Source organism: Ziziphus jujuba, chromosome 12 (assembly GCF_031755915.1).
Source record: "Ziziphus jujuba cultivar Dongzao chromosome 12, ASM3175591v1".
In the NCBI taxonomy this organism is placed as follows: Eukaryota; Viridiplantae; Streptophyta; class Magnoliopsida; order Rosales; family Rhamnaceae; genus Ziziphus; species Ziziphus jujuba.
The window spans coordinates 25,460,799-25,485,980 of NC_083390.1; the positions used below are offsets into that span (position 1 = coordinate 25,460,799).

General features: G+C 33.2%; 3 protein-coding genes across 3 annotated transcripts; all 3 read left to right on the forward strand.

Moving 5' to 3' along the window:
• The first annotated feature begins 124 nt into the window (after positions 1 to 124).
• On the forward strand, positions 125 to 1,547 carry LOC125418746 (uncharacterized). The gene is made up of 2 exons (XM_048463120.2): positions 125 to 348; positions 426 to 1,547. The coding sequence occupies exon 2, from the start codon at positions 594 to 596 to the stop codon at positions 1,332 to 1,334; it is 741 nt and encodes a 246-aa protein (XP_048319077.2). The 5' UTR covers positions 125 to 348; positions 426 to 593; the 3' UTR covers positions 1,335 to 1,547.
• A 1,940-nt stretch (positions 1,548 to 3,487) lies between these two features.
• LOC107435223 (uncharacterized) lies at positions 3,488 to 5,955 on the forward strand. The gene has a single exon (XM_016046781.4). It carries the CDS (start codon positions 3,680 to 3,682, stop codon positions 5,600 to 5,602), a length of 1,923 nt encoding a protein of 640 aa, XP_015902267.3. The 5' UTR covers positions 3,488 to 3,679; the 3' UTR covers positions 5,603 to 5,955.
• An 8,053-nt stretch (positions 5,956 to 14,008) lies between these two features.
• LOC107435244 (protein TIFY 9) lies at positions 14,009 to 17,193 on the forward strand. The gene is made up of 6 exons (XM_016046808.4): positions 14,009 to 14,428; positions 14,554 to 14,761; positions 14,891 to 14,978; positions 15,087 to 15,213; positions 15,365 to 15,422; positions 16,495 to 17,193. Exons 1-6 carry the CDS (start codon positions 14,320 to 14,322, stop codon positions 16,535 to 16,537), a joined length of 633 nt encoding a protein of 210 aa, XP_015902294.3. The 5' UTR covers positions 14,009 to 14,319; the 3' UTR covers positions 16,538 to 17,193.
• The last annotated feature ends 7,989 nt before the right edge of the window (positions 17,194 to 25,182 follow it).

Below are 25,182 nucleotides of genomic sequence, written 5' to 3' on the forward strand. Positions count from 1 at the left end.
GATTTAAGATCGGCAACATTTTTATTTTTTTATTTTTTTCACATTTCAACCTTTTTCTTTTTTTGTTCTAAGGGAAGAGAGAGGGGGGGGGGGGGGGGGGGGGGGGGGGAGGAATGCATTTCAACCAACACGTATTTCTATATACAGAACGCCAACTATATGATACCGCAGAAGAAGAGAATGCTTCTCCGAATGAAAATTCTATTTACTTCAAGGAATGAACCTGTAAAGTGTAATCTAATTTGGACTTGGAGGACAAGAATCCCAAACCATTAAACATCCTTACAGCGATGCTAATTGAACATCAAAACTCTCAGCTTCAGCATTCTGATTTCTGATTACCATTGGGTAATTTATAATTTCGTGCTTCAAAATGCTTTAACATCATCATTCTTCCTTGTCACTCAATAGCTTGGTGATTGCAGTGCCGGCGCTGAAATTTGACAAAGGGGATGGGGCCAGCCATTAAATTGTCACTTCCAAGTTTCTTAAGAGCTTGTGTTTCTTGGGTTCCTATCTTTAAGAGACAATATTAGATAAGAAGATTCTTTGCTATGAATTTCATTCCATACAACTAGGTTTCCTCTGTTGCTATGAAGCTTTACAAAACCAAGTTTTTGAAGCATGACAAGAAGCCTTTTCCACGCAAAAGCAAACACAAACACGAACGTGTGGCTTCCTCCGAGCCTGTGAAACTACACAACCACAAAACGTTTTCAAAGTATTTGGAGGATGAGAGAGATGGAAAGTCCAAAATTGCAGCGGGAGTATTGCTTCCCCAAGAGATAATATGGGACGGTGATGGTGGGGACGTTGCTGAGCTTCAGTGGAAAAGAATGGTGGATGATTTGTTAAATAAAAGAAAGTTGAAGAACTGCCATGCTATGAGTGATGTCTCTAGAAGCATGAATGGGATTCCTATGAAGGTCTCCGTGGCATTGGGTTTGTTGGTCTCTGAATTGAGCGAAGACCCTTGGAAGGGAAAGGTCAACACTTTCTGTGAGAAAACTCGGTTCCATGTGATACAAGGCGAAGATCTTCGATCAAAGATAGAGTTCATGAGAGGCATGGAGTGGGGCGGTCACCCCAATCTCCAGAAGGTGTTTGATCTGATTCTGCAAGTGGCTGTCAATGCAAACTTGAAAGCAGAGCAGATGTTAAGTGGGTGTTTGTGTTTCGTGACATGGAGTTTCATCAAGTTTCACCGACTAGGTGGGATAGTGACTATAAGGAGGAAATTTGGAGAGAATGGTTATGAAGAATCGGTGCCAGAGATTTTTTGGAATTTAAGAGATTCCAGTGCAACTTCAGTGCCTGTGGAACAAGAAGGGTAGCATTGTTTAGTGGGTTTCGAAAAATTTGAACTTGTTTTTGGATGACATTGGAGAAATGAACCCTGAATCTGTCTTGGAATTGGCTATATCCGGCGACGAGCATCAGAGACTTGCTGTGGTGGACTAATTTTTCGTTTGTGCAGAAATAATTTCCATTTCTTGTAACAAAAACAGATCGAAATGTGTAATGAAAACTGAGACTCTTGATCGATACTGATTGAATGGTATTTCGCATGTTCTGTTCAAAGATAATATTGTGCATTCATTTCAAAATAGCCTATTATAAATCTGAGCTCTCCAACTAACTCCTGTTGATGGAATTCCATTTTGGAAATGGTTTGTGGATTAACAAAAGAAACATATGGCAGATGAGCAAGAACAATCCTTATACTCCCAACAATCCATACATATGGAACATGTGCTTTCTTAGATGCAATCAGATAGCATTCGAGTTATTCATGAGAGAATGGCACTTACGCAACATATTTATTTTTATTGTAAGAAACAAGAGAAAATTAGATCTGGTACGTGGAATAATTTCAAAATACATCAGAATTTGGAAATTAACCCACAAAAGAACTTCCACTGCTAAAAAATAAATAAATAAATAAATAAATAAAATAAGTCAACACTACTGTTAAGATACAATTTCTAGAAAATAAAAAAAAAGAATAGACATTTTAAAAATCACAGTTGAAAATGCAATGATACTATCATCTGGGGGACAAGTGAGAACAGTCCCTACGCTAAGTTAAAAGTAACTGCAAAATCTGATAAATTCTTGTCATATTTTCTTCATGAGATCACTCAAGAACTCCATGAAATTCACCAATTAGAAAATAACCTTTTCAACTGACTTCATGAAATTTACCAATTACAAAATAACCGTTTAACTGATCAAACTACTTCTTGTTCAAAGTTGCTTTATTATGCAGTTGTGTTACGATCTGGGTTTGGTTGAAGTTCATGTTGCATAATATATCTTTTCTGACTGCCGGAGCAGGAATAGCAGAGGGAGGAATATCAGTCTTCAAAGGATAATGCTCACCAGGAACTAGTATTCACAGAGAAACTAAAGTAAGCTAAATCAATATGCATAGCACAAAAGCCTTATTACTTAGTTGTGTAAAAAAAAATATATTGAAAACTGAGATTCTTGCTCAATTTTGAAGATTGAATGGTATTTTGCATGCTCTGCTAAAAAACACACAGAAAAAACTGTATGCATTCAAAGATATATTTTGCATTCATTTCAAAACACCCTATAAATCTAACAGAAAGCTCCAACTAACTCCCTCTGTTTGAGGAATTCCATGTTGACACCTCTAAATCATTATATTCTGCAATATATTTATATCCGTTTCTAGTATATAGTCAAACTAAATTCATTTATTCTTGGGAATTGGGCTTATAGTTATATGTTTCCATAGCTAGTGTTAATTAGACTCAGCATAAAGCCTTGGGATTTAGAGATATACTTACTCTCCAGTCTCATGATCAAATATGCAGGGGAATAATGGAATCTGTCCCTGCAATTCAAAACTATTAAATATTCTAAGCATGTCATCTGTGCTAGTGAAATATGAAGAAATTTCTTAGCATGAAAATGCAAAAACAAATAGTTTTTTATATTTTTCTTGCATAAATAGAATTAGAAGCTATACTTTGGAGTAATCTTTCCTAGATGCAAAATGTGCCAAGTTATAGAGTTTTATAGTCCAAGTAGTAGGAAAGTAGTCTTTTTTACCAATCAGAGAACTTTGAAAAAGTCATATGACAGGAAATCTTTTACATTGGCTTCCCAGAAATAAACATCAGTGTGGCAAAGGGAGGTGAATAGGAACTTTAAGCAGACATCATTAGCCTTTGGTGGTTCCACCTACACCTCCTCAATTACCACAGGCTTCCCAGACTCCCAAGCCACCGCAGCTACAATTAAAATATAGATTTAAGGGGATTAGTTTTAAAACATTATATGCAAAATAATATCAATAATAATAATAATAATAAAAAGCATACAAATAATAATATTAATTTTTTTTGGTATAATACAAATAATAATATAATCAGGAAAAAAAATAAAAAACATTTTTATTTTTTTTGGCAATAAGTATATACATCCCTAGAAGAACTGCCTTCGAGAAATAATAATTAGCCAGAACGAACTTTCCAAAAAAATAAACAAATAAAAAAGGGGGTTTTATTATAAAACTTGGTACGCAAGTAACGAATCGCCATAAAAACGCAGAGGATCCATTCAATTTTCTCACAAAGTAAATCCCAAAAACTCAATCGAAATCCCATCTTCGTCAACTCACACTCCGAAGTCCGAATCCGAAATCTCAATGGCTTCCCCGGCACTTCTCGGTCCACCGGAGCTCTACAACCCACGCATTCAATCTGAACCACCCCCCCAAGCCGAACCCCAATCGGAAGCCACTGCTACCGACCCTTTTATGGATCTCCTGACGGCCAATTTCAACAAAACCCTCACCACCACCGCCGAATCGCACCCAATGGGTCTCACCGAGAACAACTCCGCTACCTTTCTCTCCTCCGGCAACCCTTGCCTCGACTTTTTCTTCCATGTCGTGCCCGACACTCCGCCTGAGTCTATAACCCAGAGGCTTCAGTTGGCCTGGTCCCACAACCCCTTGACTACCCTCAAGCTTATTTGCAATTTACGTGGGGTGCGTGGCACTGGCAAGTCCGACAAGGAAGGTTTCTATACGACTGCATTTTGGCTCCACAACCACCACCCCAAAACCCTCGCAAGCAACGTCCCGTCGTTTGCCGATTTCGGATACTTGAAGGACTTGGCGGAGATCCTTTACCGGCTTCTTGAAGGTCCCGACTCGAGGGCGAAACAGAAGGACGAGCTCTTGCAGAGAAAATCCACTCGATCGTATTTGCGCGGGCACAAGAAATTGAAACCGTCTGAGAAATCGAAGAGGGTCGCCAAAGGCACCGTGGCTAGAGAGATTCGAGTCAACAACGCGTTGGAGGAGGCAATGATGGAGAAGGAGAAGGCCAAACAGCTGAGGCACGACAAGAGAATCGCCATGGCCAAGAATGTCGTCCAGAGACTCGGGCGTGACCCGGATTTCCGATTCTTGTACGATAAAATCTCCGACTACTTCGCCGAATGCTTAAGGGCCGATATTGGGTTCTTGAATTCTAGAGAGTACAGGAAGATAAGCTTGGCTGCCAAATGGTGCCCTTCCATAGACTCGTCTTTTGACCGCTCGACTCTGCTCTGCGAAAGCATTGCAAGGAAGATATTCCCTCGCGAATTATATCCTGAGTACCAATCCATTGAGGAGGCACATTATGCATTTAGAATCCGAGATAGGCTCAGGAAGGAAATACTTGTGCCGTTGAGGAAAGTTTTGGAGTTGCCGGAGGTTTACATCGGAGCCAATCAATGGAATGCAATCCCATACAACCGTGTGGCTTCCTTGGCCATGAAATTGTACAAGGACAAGTTTTTGAAGCACGATGAGGAAAGGTTCCGAAAATATTTGGAGGATGTGAAAGCCGGCAAGTCCAAGATTGCTGCAGGAGCATTGCTTCCCCACGAGATTATATCCTCTGGCGATGAAATTGCCGAGCTTCAGTGGAAGAGAATGGTGGATGAGTTGTTAAACAAAGGTAGATTGAAGAATTGCATTGCTGTGAGTGATGTCTCTGGGAGCATGCATGGGATTCCAATGGAGGTTTCTGTGGCATTGGGTTTGTTGGTCTCTGAATTGAGCGAAGATCCTTGGAAGGGTAAGATTATCACTTTCAGTGCAAATCCTCAACTTCATCTGATACTAGGCGACGATCTTCGTTCCAAGACCGAGTTCGTCAGACGCATGGATTGGGGCCATAACACCGATTTTCAGAAGGTGTTTGATAAGATTTTGAAAGTGGCTGTGAATGGGAACTTGAAAGGAGAGCAGATGATAAAGAGGGTGTTTGTTTTTAGTGACATGGAGTTTGATCAGGCTTCAGCAAACGATTGGGAGACTGACTATGAGGCCATAAAGAGGAAGTTTAGAGAGAAGGGATATGAAGAATCGGTGCCAGAGATTGTGTTCTGGAATTTAAGAGATTCCAGGTCAACTCCAGTGCCTGGGAAACAACAAGGGGTGGCTTTGGTAAGTGGGTTTTCAAAAAATTTGATGAACTTGTTTTTGGGTGGCGCTGAAGCATTAAACCCTGAATATGTCATGGATTTGGCTATATCCGGCGAGGAGTATCAGAGACTTGTGGTGGTGGACTGATTTTGTTTGCAATCATATATAGTGCGGAAAATAAATAATAGATTTCATCTGTTCCTAGTCTCGTTATGATGGAAAATCTCTCTCTCTGGTACAAACATAATAGAATATCAATTCTATATATGTTTCTGTTTATGGAACTTGCAGTGTTGCTTATACTGTTTGATTATCAAACGAAACAAAACAATTACTATATGCTCCGAGTTAATCCATGTTGGCGTCAACTAGCTCATGCTCTGTTTATGTAGCCTCTCATTGAAATTGGGCCTGGAGTAAAGAAACGTCTTTTGTCAATTGGTTGTTGAATTTCGCCACACTGAGAATCTAAATCTAAATCCGTATTTGAATATTTGTTATCTAAGCTATCAGTAGTAGTAATTTCTTGCAATATAAAAAATTAGGACCATTCTTACTTCACTCTGTTCTTGTCTCACTCTGTTCTGGAATTATTTCATCTAATAATCCAATGTTGATTCTAAGATTAGAAAAAGAAAATACTTTCTACTTAATGACATTCTTCGAAAGACCAACCGGTGCAAGCAATTTGAAGATTACTCATCCTTATAGGTTCATTATACTGTCACTTATATTTTTTACATTTTAATAATATTTCCCCTCTTTCTCGATGAAACTATTTTACCATGACTTTGATTTCCTTTCTAGTTGATCCAATTAAGCAGTGGAAAAGTCAGTCATCCGTGCAAGAAATTGTATTGCTATTTTAATCCCTTGGTACATTGTATTAATGTTTTACTTCACAAAAAATGGTTTAATTGAGCAACTTATTTTTTAATTGTCAGTGTTCTATGGAAATCCCCTAGTGCATAGCTCAAGCTCAATAGATTTGCTGGTCTGCTTCCTTTCATTCTCTTCGGGTTTTCCTCAAAATTGGTTCTTTTTATAACAATGGTTAGTGCTCGCATGCATATTCATAAGTTGCTCCTCTACAAATCATTGTTTCTTTTTCCCAAATTTAATTCCAAATTAGTCTCATAACTATAAAATGTCAACAAGTAAACATGCAGAGGATACACTTTGGACCAATTAAAAGTGAAAATTTCAGCAAATAATTTGCAAAAGAGAAGTATTTGATTTCAGTTTCCTATCACCAAGCAGAACGATGTCTTTTCTTAGTTTTAGAGGTGAGGATACCCACCACCGGTTTACAAGCCATCTTCATGCTGTTTAGATAGCATGAAAATCGACAACTCCTTAGATGACAGACTCGAGACGAGATGAAGGGTCACCAGGCCTCTGAAAGCATTTTGGCACTCGATATTCCTCGCATTGTGAAGGAAACTGGAAGCTCATAATTAATTAATACTCTTGTCTATTAAGTATAGTGAAAAATTCGTTAAGCATTAAAAAATTACTTTGCGGAATATATATTCTTTCTTTCTAAATCTTCTTCAGCTAAGGGACATAAACCAATTATCTCGACATAAATATTTCTTATTTTGGTCAACTTAGCCTAGCTAAATTTAAAAAATTATTTTGCAAGTACTTGGACTTTTAGAAAATTAGGAAAAAAGCCATCTTCAACATTGACAAGAATGGAATTCTTTCCAACTGTTTCATACAGGTCTCTCTCGATCAAAGCAATTGATTGTTCTCCCTATATAATTTAGTTGAATCTCGTAGTTTTGGCTCTGCATATAAAGCAACTAATGATGATGATCAGGAAGAGAAGGCACTTGCTGTAAAGGTTTTCAACCTTAAAAAGGAGAGGAGCTTCCAAGGGCTTCATGGCTGAATGCATAGCATTAAGAGATATAAGACATCGAAATCTTGTTAAAATCCTAACAGCATGCTTGAGTGTGGATCACAACAGGATTGCTTTAAATGCTCCAGTCTACGAATTCAGGGTAAAATAGGAGCTTGGAAGAAAGGTTGCATAGGGAAAAAGAAGATGGGAAGTGCAACGGTTTAAACCTTCTTCAGAGACTAGACATTATAACGGATGTTGCTTTCGCATTGGAGTATCTTCTTGATCAATGTGAACAACCAATTGTACATTGTGCTATAAAGCCAATCAATGTTCTTCTTGAATCTTGACAAAGATATGATTGCACATCTAGGTGACTTTGGTTTAGTAAGGATGCTCTCAAGGATGAAAGGAATTCAGAAAAACCAAACCAGTACATTGCGCATAATGGGATCTATTGGCTACACTGCTCCAGGTAATTGTCTTGTTTAGCTTTGCTCTAAAATACACAAAAATAAGGGCAAGAGATTTCTGTTTCACCTTTCACTTCACTTTTAATGGAAAATATCAATTAATATTTCAATAATTTATATAAATAATGAAAATTTATTATAAAGTCTTTTGAGGATATCATATACATCAATGAGCTAGCTATAAAATGAAGAATGTATATGTGAACTGTGAATGGTATTCCAGAGTACGGAATGAGTGGAGAGGCATCAAAAGAGGGTGATGTACATAGCTATGGGATTCTTGCTTTGGAAATACTGACAACAAGGAGGCCTACAGATGAGATGTTTAAAGAAGGTTTCAATCTCCACAACGTGGTGAAAGCAGCATTGTTACTTGCACAAAGCAGAAGAAGAAAGTGCAACAACTTCATATAGCAATGAGGAGGATGATATACAACAAGCACATGATGATGAAATCAATAGAAAGGTGGAGAAATGTTTAATTTCATTGCTGAATATGGGAAATGCATGTTCAATGGAATCACCTAATGACAGAATGAGAATGGTAGATGTCACCGGGTTACTACATTCCATTAAAAATTCTTTGGTTGTTAATCGTGAAGAAGGACAAGTGGGACTATAGCTAGCTTGTACCCAATTTTAAGCTTGGTATTACTAAACTATCTACTTCTAATCAGCCAATTAAATTGGCTTGCCTTGGAGTGAAAGAAACTTCTTTTGTCAAATGATTTCTTGAATTTAATATCTAAAGTTATCGGTTGCATGTAATTTTCTGCAAAAGAAAAAGAAAAATAGATAGAACTATTCTCACTTTCTCTATTCTTTTCTCACTATGCTCTTGAAATTATTTCTTCAAATAATCCAGCCTTGGTTCTAACATTAAAGAAGGAAAATTTACCTTTCACTGATTGACATTCTTCCAATGACCAACTGATGCAAGCAATTTGAAGATTACTCATCCTTAATAGATATTCATTATATTTTCATTTTATATTTTAATAATTTTTCCCCTCTTTCTCTCATTGAAATTATTTCACCGTGATTTTGATTTCCTTTATGGGTGATGCAATTTAGCAATGGAAAAAGTCAAAAAAAATATAAAATATATATATATATATATATATATTAAGAAGAACAAGAAGAACAAGAAGTCGGTCATCCATGCTAGATTTTATTTTAATCCCTTTCGGACATTTTGCTAATATTCTCCTCCACAAAATGTTGCTTTCTGGTTGTTTCTAGGTGTTTCCCCACACCAGCATACTCTAAAAGGCATTATTGAGTTAGCTCTGCTGTGCTCATAAAATATTGTACTGGTTTTTGTTTAATGAGTAGAACCGACATTTGCAGGATTTTTTTCTTTTTTTATCTTTTTAATGACATTAATTTTGCAGTTTGTTAAATGTAAAATGTACCACTTATATTATTTGTTCCAATATATATACATAATAATCCTAAGGCTAGCAACAATTCTATTAAAATGCTTACTAAGCGATGAATTGTCTTTATTAACTTTTACAAAAAATCATTTATTTATATTTAAATTATATTAATTTTTTAATTAATAAAATAAATACACATCACATTGTCATATTATTTTGGTAGATTTCTTTTACCTCTTTGGCTTATTGTTATACTTTGTGTACCCTTCCAGTTAATGACTCGATGTTAAAATAATAATAAGAAAAACAATATTTTGACAATTTTATTTTACAATTTATTTGGACCTACGTACCATCCATCAAAACAAAACTGTGTCTAAATTGCGAGAAGCGTGTCCTTAAAAAAAGCTATCTATCTTATGAAAACGATAATAATTAACATAAAAATAACTAAAGTAGCATTTTTCTGGCTATCAAAATTGGTAATTATGTTGGAAAGCCGTGCATCACAAAATTATATTTATCCAAAAAATGAATATTAAAAAAAAAAAATCACGAGCTCAACATGATTAACACAAATAAAAAAAATACAAGAATGTATTGCGCAAACGCATGTGGAGAAATAGTTTGAAAAGAATAGCCATATATGGCCCATAATCAACATCAATAAATGATTTATTGGTTGTAGTATTTTTTTTTTTTTTTTCAAGAGAAAGATACTCCATTAAGAAGCTGAAAAAGATTGGTTGTATTTGGAATTAAAATCTCATCAGAAAAAGTACTTGGAGTTAAGACCAAGTCATCAATTTTTAATATTATTTTATTTATTAATGTTCTTTCCTGGTTAAAACATAAATAAATGAAAGCTTCCTAATGCAACCAACCAAGGCTAAACAAATAATGGCTACACTATCATGTATAAGTGGAAAATGATGCTATCTATAAGCTAATAAGAAAAATATATATATGTTTTTTATATGCTTTATTAGAAAAAAAAAAGAAATTAAATAGAAAAAAACCCTGTCTACCTACTTAAGGAACAGAAGGGATGTATAAATAAGGTGCACGTTGATTTACCTGTCACTAAAAAGAAACAAGAAATAGTTTCTTCAAAAAAAAAAAAAAAAAAAAGGTTTATGAGTTATCAGAGATACTATTGACCGCGTTTGGCGAACACGTTAAGTAGAAGAGGCGCAGAGGACAAAAAGCATCAATATTCCACATGATCTCCAATCAATATTTGAATTTACAAACAAGTACACCTGACCTGACAATATATCAAATGGAACCCATTTGTTTTTATGTAATTTAATTCTCCTCACGAGACAAATATGACTATTTACTCAATTCTTGTATTATATAAATCCAATATGTTTTTATTTATTTATCAATATTCCGGAGGTCTCTCATTATTCAGTATAAGGAAAGGACTTTCAAAGCTATATATATGTATAAAACAAAAGGAGTGGAGACAATTTTTGCCAGCTTTAGATTACCATATATATATATTTTTTCTTTTAATTCCACCCATAGATTAATTAAAGCATTAGAAAAACTGTGTATATAAACGTGGGATGTGAGTCATGGTTGGTAGATAGAGTAAATTTGTTAATGACATTCAAGAGCTAGTTTGAAAACACTTTATATTATATATGTGTTTTTTGTAAAAGCATTTACTACCAAACGTTTTCCTTGTTTCTTTATACACCTTTTCTTATCGTTTGTTACTTCATATAAAATTTAATAAAAAATTATGTATAAAAGAGATGATTTCATTACAACAACTAAAATGAATTAACAATAACAAAACATAAAAGGTGCAAATGTAATTTAATTCAATCTGCTTCTTAACTTTATTTGAAGTGGCAAAAACAAAAGTAATAATTCTAGAATTGTTGAAACATTTACTTAAATTTGTTTAAATGATAGAGGTGAATGATATGGTAATTCTAATTGATTTTTTTTTTAAATTTATTTATTCATTTAAATTTTATTTATTTATATTTAAACTATATGAATATATTAATTAAAAATATTTTAATTGTATGATTTAATAAATAAATTTAATAAATATTTGGAGGATTATAACATCAATAAAAGAAATAAAAATAGTGAAAGAGAAATGGAAAGGAAAACAATTATTAGTTTTTTTTTTTTTTTTGGGGGTGAAAATAATTATTTGATGAAACACGTTAAAATTGCAAAAGACTGCAAACACCTTGGAGAGACAGATATTACCACTAGCGCCACCATTTGTTTGTTGCGTGAGGGGTGGGATAAAAAAAGCTACAGTAAAAGCACACATATTAGGTGAACCCTCACCGACCTTACGCTGGGACCCATATTTTTCTTTTTTTTATGATGTTAGGTTAGGTACATAGACAGTAGATCAATTACCAAAACAAACAGGTATGTGTGTAGTAGATAGTACGTACATTCTGCCTTTTATGTTTATGGCTTTTTTTAAAAAAATTTTGGTAAAAAATTAAAATGAAAAAAATACCCTATATATATTATTATATGAAATTGAATAGGTCGTACTCGAATTATCAAAAAAGAAAAAAGAAAAAGAAAAAGAAAAATAATAGATTTTGTACTATTTTAGTTTGGTTCTCATTGAATAAATATAGAGACCAAAATTGAATTTTGTTGGTAACTAGAATTTAAAGAATTTTTGGAATCTAGAGGCTTTGTGACTTGACGGTGGACAGACTGACTTTTGCCGTCAGGCTTATTTTAAAAAAAATAATATTAATATTAATAAGCTCGTACTATACTACACGTGGCGACAGATTTCGGTCACGTGCTTCTTGAGTTGCGTTTCCGTTCACGTTAATCCGCTACTGCACGACACCCTGTTGCGCACTGAGCACTCTCTCTCTCATGACTTTTCGCGCCGTTTACTAGCTCCACCGCAACCTCTTCCTTCTATCTACCCCACTTCTCTCGCCCAAATATCTGTTTTCCCATTCCTATTTTAAAATGCATGTCTAGGCCAACCATAAGTGCGTGCCTCTATAGGATACAACACAGTTTTTACTTTTTTCACCCCCCAAAAAAAATTTTTTTTTGCCCTTTTCTTTTTCCATTTTAATAAAAGTGGTGATTATATATCAATCTACATAATTAGATCTCTATAGATAAATATTTTTCTTTTTTTGAATAAGTGACATAGATTTTTATCAAATTTTATGATAACATTTGAGACACCGATTTCTTAAATTGTTAAGAAATAAATAAGATTTATATACAAATAAAATACTAGACTAAATGAAACAAATGAATTGAATCATTATTACTGTTTTTTCTTTTTTTCTTTTTATTATTACAAGACTATCTTTCAAGTTGAGATTCTTTGATTTCATAGTATGCATTATTTAAAAAAGTATGTTTGTGTTTATGTTTCAGTGAAAATTATTGTAGTTAAAAAAGAATAATTTTTTAAAATGAATTTAATTTATTTGATAATTTATTCACATCTACATATTAAATTTTTAAATTCAAAACATAAAATAGAATAAAATTATTGTAAATAAATGAAAAAAGAAAGAATAATATTGTAATTTGACTATTTATTTAGGTTGAACAGACTTGTTTGAAAATCACATTTGATATGCATAGAAAATGGTAAATGAATGGGTTAGTTTACCATAAATTCCACATTCTGTCTCCTGTGAGAATGCTGAGTTACAAAATATATTGGATAAATTATAGGACTACTAAATGCTAATATTATTAAGAAATAATGCTAGGATACCATCTTTGATTTCTACAGATAATGATCTGAACTTGAATTGATCTCCATCCTCAATATCAAAAATATATATATCAAAATGTTTTTTTAATATTTAATTATACTTTTTAATAAGTTTTTTTAAAAAATTCACTTATCATGTAAAAAAAAATATTTAAGCCAGTAAAATAGCAACATATTATCTTGTCAAATTACCCTATCAGATCATTTTGATAAATTGATAAAGTTTATCTATTTACTAAAATTATTGGTACCTTTAACATTATCCATTATTAAATCATATACGCTAATACTAGATGTTGGAAATAAACTTTATATTTGATAGGATATTTCCCTATACTTAAATTTTGGTCCACACGGCTCTACCATTCCTAAAGTTTACGAATCATTATTTATTATAAGTATGCATAAAAAAAAAAAACAAAAAACAAAAAAAAGACCTGGTCAAATTTGTCAGTTAGCCTAGTATTCATTTTCTTCTAAAATTGTGCATTTGCAACATGACTAGTAAAGTTCGTGCAGCACATCTACCACATTCAATTCCAAACATGAGGCACAGTGCCAATATTTGAATAAATTTTGTACGTTAACCACAAGACCCAAGAAATTAATTTTTACCCATTAAAAAAAAAAAAAAGAGTTGCTTTGAAGAGACCACAAAAATTAATATTGTTTATGTGATTTTTCCAAGAAAGAGTATAGAAAAAAAAAAAAAAAAAGAAAGAAAGAAAGGAGGAATTTCATTCGTTTAGAACACGCAAAAAAAGAAAAAAGAAAAAGAAAAAGAAAAGTAGAGGCAAAAGAGGTACGTAAAGAACATTCAAAAGCAATAAAAAGAAGAAGAAAAATAAAAATAAAAACGTTGGCCAAATTTAAAGGGCATCTAGAAAAGTAAGAAAATTCAAATTAATATAAAATCCCATAAAATCTTAAAGAATTTGGTTGGGAGGTTGGAGGAGGAAGAGGTCCAACGCTTTGACGTGGTAAAATATATATATATATATATATATATTTGTTAATTAATTAAAATAAATTGAAAAAAGAAGGAAAAAAAAAAAAAAGGGGGAAAATGCAGGAGTCAAGGTGTGAGTGATTGGGTGCGGGCATGCTTCGATGAAACATGTAGACCACCACCAACAGTTGCCGTTCATTCATACTACTAGTGGTACTTAGCAGAGCGTATTAGTTGTACCTGTTTCTTACATTCATGACACCACGTGGAAGACGTGTGCCAAATCCAGTGCTTTCATATGTTACTCGTGATTTTATTTTTTTATTATTTATTTTTTAATTCACCATCCTTTATAACCTCCTTTAGTTTTTCATCTTCCTCCCGCCTTAAGCATTGAACAACTTCTTCCATTTCGAAAATCTAAAAAACAAATAACATAAAACACAACACAAACATGTCGAAGGCAACTGTTGAGCTCGATTTCTTTGGCATGGAGAGGGATCAGAATTCCTCTTCCAAGTCTCAGTTCCAAAAGTTTCTTCACTCTCAAAGAAGCTTTCGAGGTTAATTTCTGAATAGCTTCGCTTTAAATTCTTATTTTCCTCCAATTTTTTTTTTTTTGTTTTTTTAATTTTTAGCTTCTTCTTATACTGCTGTTTGTGTTTGTATATGTATGTATATGTGATAGGCATTCAGAGCGCCATTTCGAAGATTGACCCTGAGATTTTGAAATCTGTTATCGCCTCCGGTTCTGTGATGAACAACCAGATGGGTTCCGGCGACAATGCCGTTAATCGCTCCGTTATTACTTCTCAGAAATCGTATTCGGTTCCGTCGAGCCCCAAGACGGATCAGATTCTTTTTCCCCCTTTGCCTGTCTATGTTCCTTCTAACAGGTAATCATTCTCTTCATCCTCCATTTTAATTGCTCTTTTATTTTTATTTTTTTTTCAATTTTTTAGTGTTTGTGTGTGTGTGTGTGTGTGTAAATTTGGGGATTTGAAATGTGGTTGTCTGATTGCCAGGCCTATTTCAGAGAACCTTCAGGAAACTGCTCCTCTGACCATTTTCTACAATGGAACCGTCTCTGTTTTTGATGTGCCTCGCGACAAGGTTGGCTTCTACTTTATCAGAGTTTTTTTTTTTTTTTTTGAAATTTTATTTTTAATATATTTTTGTTGTGGGGGGTTTTTTAATCATGAATGGGCAATAATTGTATAGGCAGAAGGTATTCTGAAGATTGCTTTTGAAAGGGGCTGTAAAGCTGTTGAATCGGCAACTGCAAATGCGAAATCCCCACTTCCTTCGTGCGAGCAACAACAGCTACTTGATCCTGATCTAAATGGAGGTAATAAGTCCTTTAGTTATAATCTGCTTTTTATTCAAGCAGTGACATGAATAGGACTCAGCAAGTTTCTTAGTTAATTAATTTTTTCAAAAAAAAAAAAAAAGGTTTAATTTAATTTCTAATGGAAGGAAATTTCTTTTACTACTTATAGATCTGCCGATTGCACGTAGAAAGTCACTGCAGAGATTCCTCGAGAAGCGCAAAGAGAGGTAACTCCCCCAAAAAACCTTTTTCTAATTTCTCAACTTTAGATCACATTTATTTCATTGTTTTTTAGTTTATAATTTCAAATTAGGTACTTAAATAAGAGTTGGTGTTTTTGGGCTATAGAATTTAAAAAAGTACAAAAATTTATTTGAACTGGTGTTTTTCTAATATATGTAATTGGGTAGAATACGTTTTTATGTTGCAAAGTGCAAACAAACAATTTTTTGAACATGAACCATTTATATGCAATTTTAAAACTTAAGTTCTAAGGAAACAGATAATTTAATTTCAAGTCTTCCTTTGCGTGTGGAAATGGGGGAATTGTTTACTTTCTCAAAATTTTTTTTTTTCTCTTTTCTCATATGTGAAAATTTATAAATCATTTTAAGAATAAGAGGATCAGTCAGGGAAGATACACCTTTATTATTATTTTAGGAATCATGATTGGCTATTTTAGGAACAAAACAAATTTACATTATGTTATAATATAGTGTAATGATTATATGTACCTATAAAATATTTTGCAATCCTAATGGAAATTTGAATTGTATCATGGAATATATTGAAATTATTGCAGTAAAATTATTTATAAATAATATGAAATTAGGAAGGAAAAGACTTTTTGGAAGCATTGAAGCAGATCCGATCTCCTTCTTTTTGGTACATAAATCTTTGGAGATCTGGATAAACAATGAAGGTTGAAGTAGAGCATAGGTTTTACTTTTATCTCATATTGGCAGAGTAGACTTGTGCACTTTTTAGTTATTATTTTTAAAACAAACTAATGAATTCCAAACATTTTATATTTCAAAGATAAATCTTTTATTGTATATTAAAGAAAAAAGTACCCATTAAAGGGAGAATATTACCCGAGGAACTAAACCAGTATTCGAGATTGAGTGTAAACTGATGGGTACTCTTGTGTGTTTGTTTTAAGGAAGTATTTATTTGTCTTTTTCAAAGAACACGAAAAGGTCTGTGATTTTACAAAAGCTGTTTGATAGTAGTAAAAATAATAATAATAATAATAATAAAGAAATAACAAAGCGCGTTCTTTGATATTTTTTTCTACAGGCTGACTTTGGTGTCCCCTTATGGTTGTCACACCCAGGTCTGAGACGCAAAAAAACGCGTTTCTAGACCAGTCGGAAAATACTGGAGAAGAGTCGTTTCTGCTGGGCTAGAAAGTTTGGGAGGCTATAGGCCTAATGATGACAAAAGACCACATTAAAACTTGTAGCATTTTATGTTATATTTCTTTTTTCTTTTTTTTTAAGGGAGCTGAAAAGCAGTCCTAGTCCTAAACTACTCCTAATAGCTTGTGTTCACATTTGTCGGTGGATAGACATGGAGATAGAGGAAATAGTAGAATATATACATATATTATATATATATATATGGAAATGTGTAGGAGGGCCTTTGTTCGGTGGTTCAGGTTCACGTTTATGTAATGGGTTTTTGGCGATTATTCGCTGTATCCTTCCTCCCACTTTCCAGTGGACCTGATGCCATTCTTTTATTAGTCTTTTTTCTAAGGGTCACTATTTATTAAAAAACTCACATGTGGAAATATTAACTTTTCTTTTCTTTCCTATCTTTGTTGTTTGATGGTTGAAGTTTGAACCCGCTGTTTCCGTTTGAAATTTCTCGGAAGCACGTTTATTTTTTTATTTGTACTGTTTTAATTTGGATTGAGTACGTCTTTTCTATCCTTTAATTGTGGGTGTTCTGAATATAATAATATATTTTAGCATTTTTATTTTTATTTTTTTATTTTTAGTTGTCAATTATTGTCCACATTGATTTGAAAATGGGAATAAAATCTATATAATATGGGATTTGGCCACTCATCGATTAAAGCCACTGTCCGAGTTCTGGACTAGACCAGTCCTATTTGACAACCGCATGGCTTCCAAAATAAAGGATCCGGATGTGGTAGTAGGTGAGAGAGAGCTTTGGTTGAATCGATTTCTTCGAGATCAAACCCATAAAAATATATATAAAATACATAGGAATAACAAATCTTCAGAAGCAAATTATTCTACTCGACCGACAGCTTTTATATATATTCAGAGAAAAAAAGAACGTTGAAAATATGTTCCTGGTTTAACGTGCAAAGCAAAGGGACTAGACTAGACTAGACTAGACATGGGGGTTTTGTTGCTTAATCATGTTTGTTAGGCTGACTTGTAAAAAGGGGTGGGAGGTCAGACTCAGAATGTTACTATAAATCTCGTCGAAACGACATCACATTTGGGTTAAAGGCTCTCTTTAGTTGATAAAGATGGTATTGCCTTTAATGGTGGTAAGAATTCATTGAGATGAGATAAGGCGTTTTATTTTGGCAAATTGTTTTGTGTACTTGGTTCATCAAATCAAAACAAAAGCAAAATACAGAGGGGAATAACTTGGAAGCTGAACCATACATATCATGATGGCCTTTTGCAAACAAATGGCCTAAGTGCTTTCTTTTCGTAAGAGAGGGGATATCACAAGATACCAATAATTGTTAGTCATAAATTTCGGATTGAGTGAAAACACTGAATTGAATTGGATTGAAGGGGGTGGTTTGCTTAAAACTTATCAACACCCCTACGAAATGTTATTCTTTAGACGATATTGGCCTAGTATTATAAAATACCACGTCTTGGAAATTTAAAAACCAAATCAAATTTTAAAAAAAAAAAAAAATGATGTTGTACGACATTGTCATAATTTAAAATTCTTGTTTAATATACTATTTAAATAACAGTAATATAATATTTAAAATTCTTGTTTCGGTGATGAAAAGTTCTGTGGGCTTGACAAGAAAGGCGCGTGATCACATATTGGTTTGCCAAAGAACACTAGCTTGTATAAATTTCCCAACCCATCATCGTAGAACCAACGCTTAGATTCAAATATCACAATATCAGTACGGGTTGTCTGCCCAAGCTTTCTAAATGACCCAACAGTGCACGAATTTATGGGAAATGCCAACATTAAGCTGTCTCGTAAGGGTCCATACCCATTAACGGGTCATTAGTGAGACTTTTTGCTATGGCTAGTACTTTTCTTTTACCAATTTGCTTTTAAGAAGAAAAAGAATGCTTATTTATGTGAAGGAACAAAAAAATATATATGTTAGTACCACAAGAATTTTGAGTTAGTCTGGTAGATGAAGTGCTTGCAAAATTTGCAGGGACTTTTAAACAGTTCTGTGCTAAAATTTTTTAAAAGTTTGACTAAGTGGTGATCAGAATAAGTGGTCTACTTAATTGTACGATTAGTATAGCATTTTCCTTTCTGATAACCTCGATCCGCAAAGTTTGCACCAATGAGTGATTTAATCATGCTTTTCCTTCCTTAGTTGGGTCTCTGTTTGGGCCTTAAATGTGCATCTTTTGGCAACTTTTGCATTGATGGAATAAGCATAATATTCTTAAGGGGAGTCTCACAGCCAACTGGACTACCGATTGTGGCCAAATTGATGAGTAATAATGATAGAGCCATTTGAAGTAATGATGTTTTGCTATTACAATTATTTGCAATCACAAACATATCTTTGGCAATTTGGTATGAAGTGTTTAACATGAGGCCATTTCATGAAATTGTCATTGTCGCTGCACGACCATGAAGACAGGTGAGTTACATCATGGTCCTTTCTAACTCGTCGGATCAAATTCGTGTTAAGATAAGCATTATACGCACTAATTATTACATTAATTGTATATATCATACTAGAACTAATCTAAAATTCTAAACATTTAACTATTAGGAAAATTCATATAACCAAATATCTCTAGTCACAAATAAGAAACCGAATTCCACAGTAGTGACTAATACAAACATATATATTAGACAAAAGTGGAAAATCAAGTACCCAAATTCTAAAGAGATTTTCTTGAATCCCTTTCACGCTCATGTCACGTCTGAGATACTGCAGAATCTGAGGACAATGTGTGACAATAATGATCTGGCACTATGAAATTTTCATTGTCCAAAACTGAAATGATGAAATGGTGAATTTTTGGCTTGCAAGTTGAGTAGATAATGTTTAGGTGGTAGTGGAATGAGAAAAGTTACAAATTGAAAATTTGACGCATTTAGTACATATCTAATAGCTCCTCGTTAAGTTTTCTGGGAATCAATAAAGTACTCCTGCTGTTTCACAATTTTTGCCTACGGTTTCAAAGCTGGAAGTAGAGTTTTCTTAGTTTTAGGTTACATGGACATGGATTCTTTTTTCAACAAAATATGAAATGGACTTCACCAAGAACTTTATGCATAGGCTATCTACTATTCTTTTTTTTTTTTTTTTTTTAATCTTTACCATTCTGGCCTGAAAAACATATATATCCTTGGATACTGTCAACTGTGAGCATAAACCTTGTGAATTTGTAGAATGATAAGACATCAACTAGTAAGGAAATTATGCTTACAATCTGTTCTTAAGCTAGGACTATATTTGTAAACCTAAGACACTTTTTTTGACTTATTTGTTTATATTGTTCTTTCCAGTCTCTTTTCCATAGAAAATATTGTATATGTCTAATACATGGTTTTTCATCTGGAAATCCCATTGTATCAGCTATGTTTCCCCATTTTACAGAAGAGAATTGATATTTCCCATTGCCAATTGTTTACTTGATCATAAAATTTAGCTCCAGAGAAAGCAACGGTTCATCTTACTGAGAAGGAAGAGGATCTGGTTTAATTGTAATTAAGGTAAACGGAATTGACAATCCAACTACAGAGTTTCCACCATCACATGTATTGTGTACATAATTTCAAGACTTGCTAAATTACTGTTTGACTTCATTTTTGCATGTCCCATTCAGATTCATTTTGATTTCTAATCAACCTCCACAGAGGCAGTTAAAGCAGGGTAAAAAAACAAGAAACTTGATTAAGATTTCTATCCACCGTATTGAAAGAGATTGGAAGCTAATAATTTCACAGCATAATTTAATTAAAAGATTTTATCTTTGCCCATGTCTGTTTCTTGGGTAATTTGTCAATGATAGATGTAGGATGTTGTTGAACAAGATTATCATCAAGTTGTTTATAGATGGTACAACTAGTTTTGTGTGGCTAATAATATTCAAAGGGAATAATTATTGACGAAAAGTATCAAAAGGTAGTCGTTTGTATTCTGAACTAAGGATAAATATTCACATTGCATGGCTGATAGTTATAGTCGTTTCACTCTTGAATGCAGGTAACAGAATGGAATTTTTTTCTGAGCAGCCTTAACGGTCGGTGTTATTGGATACAGATAATGACAAAAGGATCTGTGGCACCTCATTTAAAGTAAATTGGAATAATGGGGACGAGGCATAAGATGAGTCAAGCTAAATGCTTTTCTGGAACGGACTGAGACAGTAGAGGTTGAGATCTGTCTACTAGATAGATCAATGACCAAAAAATTAGACCAAACTTAATTTCCCTTAAAGCCTGCCTACTAACAAGACATTTTTAGAATCTAATGGTCAATGCTGTAGATCGATCGATCTACTAGCGTGTTTAGGATTTTCCCACTACAGCTTGGAGAAGGAGCTGAAAAGTTCCTCAAAAGTGGTAAATTATTCACCTGTTTTTTACTCTCTTAAGTGCATTATTGTGATTGAATTGTGTATCATTAAAAAAAAAAAAATTAAAAAAAAAAAAATCAAAGGTGTTGATAATGTTGGAGAAAACATTTGTGACAAGATGTGATATTTAGTGTTAGATGACATGTGCATATCATATAAATCTTTTTTGTTTTTTTGGTAAACATATCATATCATATCATATATCATATAAATCTTAACTTGTGTTTGTGGTAGGAAAGTTTTATTTTCATGAGAAATAAGAAAGCTATAGACAAATATATGCTTTTCTCTCTCTATCTTTGTAATTGGTTAAAAAATAAAATAAAAAGAGGGGCCCGTAGACTGATATTGCTTGGGCTGTAACTTAGGTTGTAAGCGAGCCCATCTGATAACTTGCTAAGGGGGTATCTTGCCACTTACAATGTTAGGTTCATGTATGTTTAAATCAGAGTTTCTAGTAATGTCTAATGCTCAAGTAATGTTATGCAGCAGCCAAACCAAATTATCATTCACCATGTTGAACGCTCAACTTAAAGAAGATAATCTCGGATACTTTGCAAAAATAAGAAAGAATAATGCTTAATTTACGGAAATAATTAATACCTGTTGCTCCTAATAAGTCTACAAGAAGCTTACAAAGCTTGGGGTCATTGCGTTTAATATAGATGCTATATATATATATATATATATATATTACATTTATTAACTATTATGTTTGTAAGAATAAATTATGAAAGTATAAATTACCTTATGTAATTATCCTACAAAATATATAACCACATTGTTTAGAAGTTGCAAAAAATTGTAAGAGATCAGAGAGATAGAAAGGATTAGGTTTCCCATCTCATTTGGCAGACTTCATGTGTACATGATGTTTTCTATACATTAAAAAATTAGTAAGTATTATTATATATATATTCTGGCGTATATTATATATGAAGGGATATATGCATATATAGCATTAATTTGTGGTGGGGGAAAATTCTATCCTTATATTACACATAAAGCTTTGGAAAAAAAGAAATGAATGTTATTTTTGGAAAATGAAGTTCCAATATTTAGCTCATTGGCTGAAATAAATAAACAAGAATTGCATTGCATGCCCATAAAAGGTGGTAATAGAATGTGGGAGGTCCGATTAAAGAAGGGAATTCCTGTTGGTTGTTATACTTCATATAATAATTATTTCTAAACAATTAATTCTCAATCCAATCACATGGGATGTGGCCTAAGAAAGACCACACCAAAGGCTGCGAAACAGAAAACCCATCCGACAACTACCAAACTGGACTAATTTCCATTAGTTCCAATATGTTTTTGTTTTTCCAATTCAACCCTTTACCCCAATTCCCTTTTTCACTTCTAGATGTTTATTTAACAATTGACCAAAGCCAATTAGTAGCAGTACAGTAATCTTACAGCAATCTTACAGCAATCAATTATCACATATAAAACATAAAGTATATGAACAGCATGAACGATATAACAAATGTTCTTCAACTCTATATTAGTGATTCCTTGTACCACCATTGTTTATTATATAAGTTTGTATTTATTTATTTATTTTTTTCTTTCGTAAGAGTTTACTTTGTTAAAAGTCGTTCTAGAAGATCTTATTTATACATGAATAGGAATTGTCCCAACAACTTACTGCAAAAAAATAAAACAAGGGAATCGTCCCAAGAAAACAAAGGAAAAAGAAAGAAAATTGGGAAGATGAAAAAGTAGAACATAATAAGGGGGATTACTCACTGTGAGGGGTTGCAAGTGCAGAGAGCAATTGGGCAAAATTCATGTTCCCATTAATCTGCTTACTGTTTCACTTTTCATGACTAATCAAACGTCGACGTGACTCAACCATGACAAACCCATCTCTTTTTTTTTTTTTTTTTTTCTTTTGGGTTTTTTTTATAAATAATTTCTTTTCTTTTACTACTAAAAATTTTCCTTTCATGAAACAGTCTCTTTAAAGAAAAGAAATAAAAATTTCATAGGACCCCCACGTTGCACGAAGGCGAAAAAAAAATAAAAAAATAAAAAGCTGCAGAAAAAAACAAAAATAAATTTTCATCACTAATAAAAATAATTAAAATAGAAAAAAAGAAAAAAAAAGGCAATATAATAATTGGGAAATGTACGCAATGTGGATTAGTAAAAGAAGACAATGATGGTGGTAATAGAAAATCATAATAGAGAGAGAGAGAGAGAGAGAGAGAGTACGTGTTGGGTAGGAGGGAGAGGGACCCACTGGAGAGCCCCCCATGAAGTCCGGCTTTGCACGCGCAGTCAGGGAATTGGGCCCCACGCACAGCCCCACGCACGTCCATGCAAAAGCGTGGAATTTGATGGCCCAGACATGTCGGGAATTTCGAGGGCGTACGCTGTTATGGTGCGCTCTCTCTCATGCGCATGAGGATGCTCGCTGCGCTGCGTTTTGATCATCATCATTGCTTCTGCTTACTCCGCTCGGATATCAACGTCCCAACCTTCTCCAGGCTTTGGTTCCCTAACGGTGTACCCTGCACGCACCCCCACGCTATCAAACAATGCCATTTCTTTTCTCTCTATCTCTCTCTCTCTCTCGTGTTTTTTTTTTTTTTTCTTTTATTATTATTATTATTATTTATTTTTCCCTACATTTTTCCTCTTTTCTTTTCTCTTTTTTTTTTAAAAAAAGAAAAAACCCGGAATTTTGCTTAGAATCATGAATACTTGTTTGGGGCTTTGTACGTGGTATGTTCTTCGTTTTTAGTGATCTTCTCAAGAATAAGGAAGATGTACATATGTAGAAAAGTGGCTGGTATATATAATAAATAGATTATAAGTGGAGTAAAAATCATGGTTTTATACAGACGACCTTAGTATTAATCAATTGAGCTAGCTAGGGTAGGACGAAGATAGAGGTCTATATAATAATGCACATTTATATACACAAAAACAAACATTAGGGGGAAGGTTATAATGACCTAGTTCGAGAATTGTAGTGGCCTTGTTATATATGGAGCTTACCCTTTTGATTAAAAAAAAAAAAAAAAAAAAAAAAAGAAACAAGCGCAAGGGATACTAATACGCTTGCCTTACCCACTAAATATTTGACTAGGTGGAAGAATCCTGTATGGAATATTAATTTAATATATGTATGTATGTTGTTTGTGTTTCTGTAATGAATAATGACTTTGAGAAATTAAGTAGAATCTGTATGGATATTAGGAAGAAATTAATAAATGTCTCTCTTGTTTAGAATGATACGGACGACAATATATTAAAGCTGGCAAACGCAATAACTGTTTAAGGTTGGTTTTTAACTTGTTATTGATTACTAGCTCCTTCTCTCTTTCAAGTTTGTGTAGTAACGGTGATAGATAGTCGTTGTTTACTTTTAAGCAATAATGATGAGAAAATAACATTTGGTTGATATAGGTATGCAGGTTTTAAGGGCGTCCACAGAAAATCTATATATATATATATATATATCAGATAAAAAATAAAAGTAGTAGAAAATAACAATATTAAAAATGAAAGTTAAAAACCACCATATCCATCTATTATGAGTGAGGAGAAAGGAAAGCAGAAAGGGTTTGATTGCCTTCTAAGGACATATTTGACATGCATGCAAAAGTGGAGGATATGCATCATTTCATGCTCATAACGTTCTTTATGTTTTTATCTGTTTATTTTAATATCCAAATGTCAATATGATTAAGTTTTAGTTTTGTCTTTTAAGTGAAATATTTATATTTCAGTTGGACTCCGGTCAAAACAATGCTGCTTAAGAAGAAAACGAATTGACAGTTCTATATGGTGGATTATGTCAAGGAATGTGTATATATATATATATATATATATGTGCGTGTGTGTGTTTATGCGCGCGCTCACATGTCGTCTATAATGAAAAAGAAGAGTTAATTATTCTCATTTCATGAATAGAGTTTTGAGTATAAATTATGTTGGTGATAATTTTTCTCATTTCATGAATAGAGTTGAGTATAAATTATGTTGGTGATAATTTTTCTTTCATGAATAGAGTTGAGTATAAATTATGTTGGTGATAATTTTTCTTTCAATATTATAGTATTAAAAGATATTTTTCAAAAGACAGCTATAGCTCATAATTGATGTACGTATTTGTACATATCAAATAATCAAATAATATTTAATATATTCAAAGAATTTTGTAAAACTTAGTACA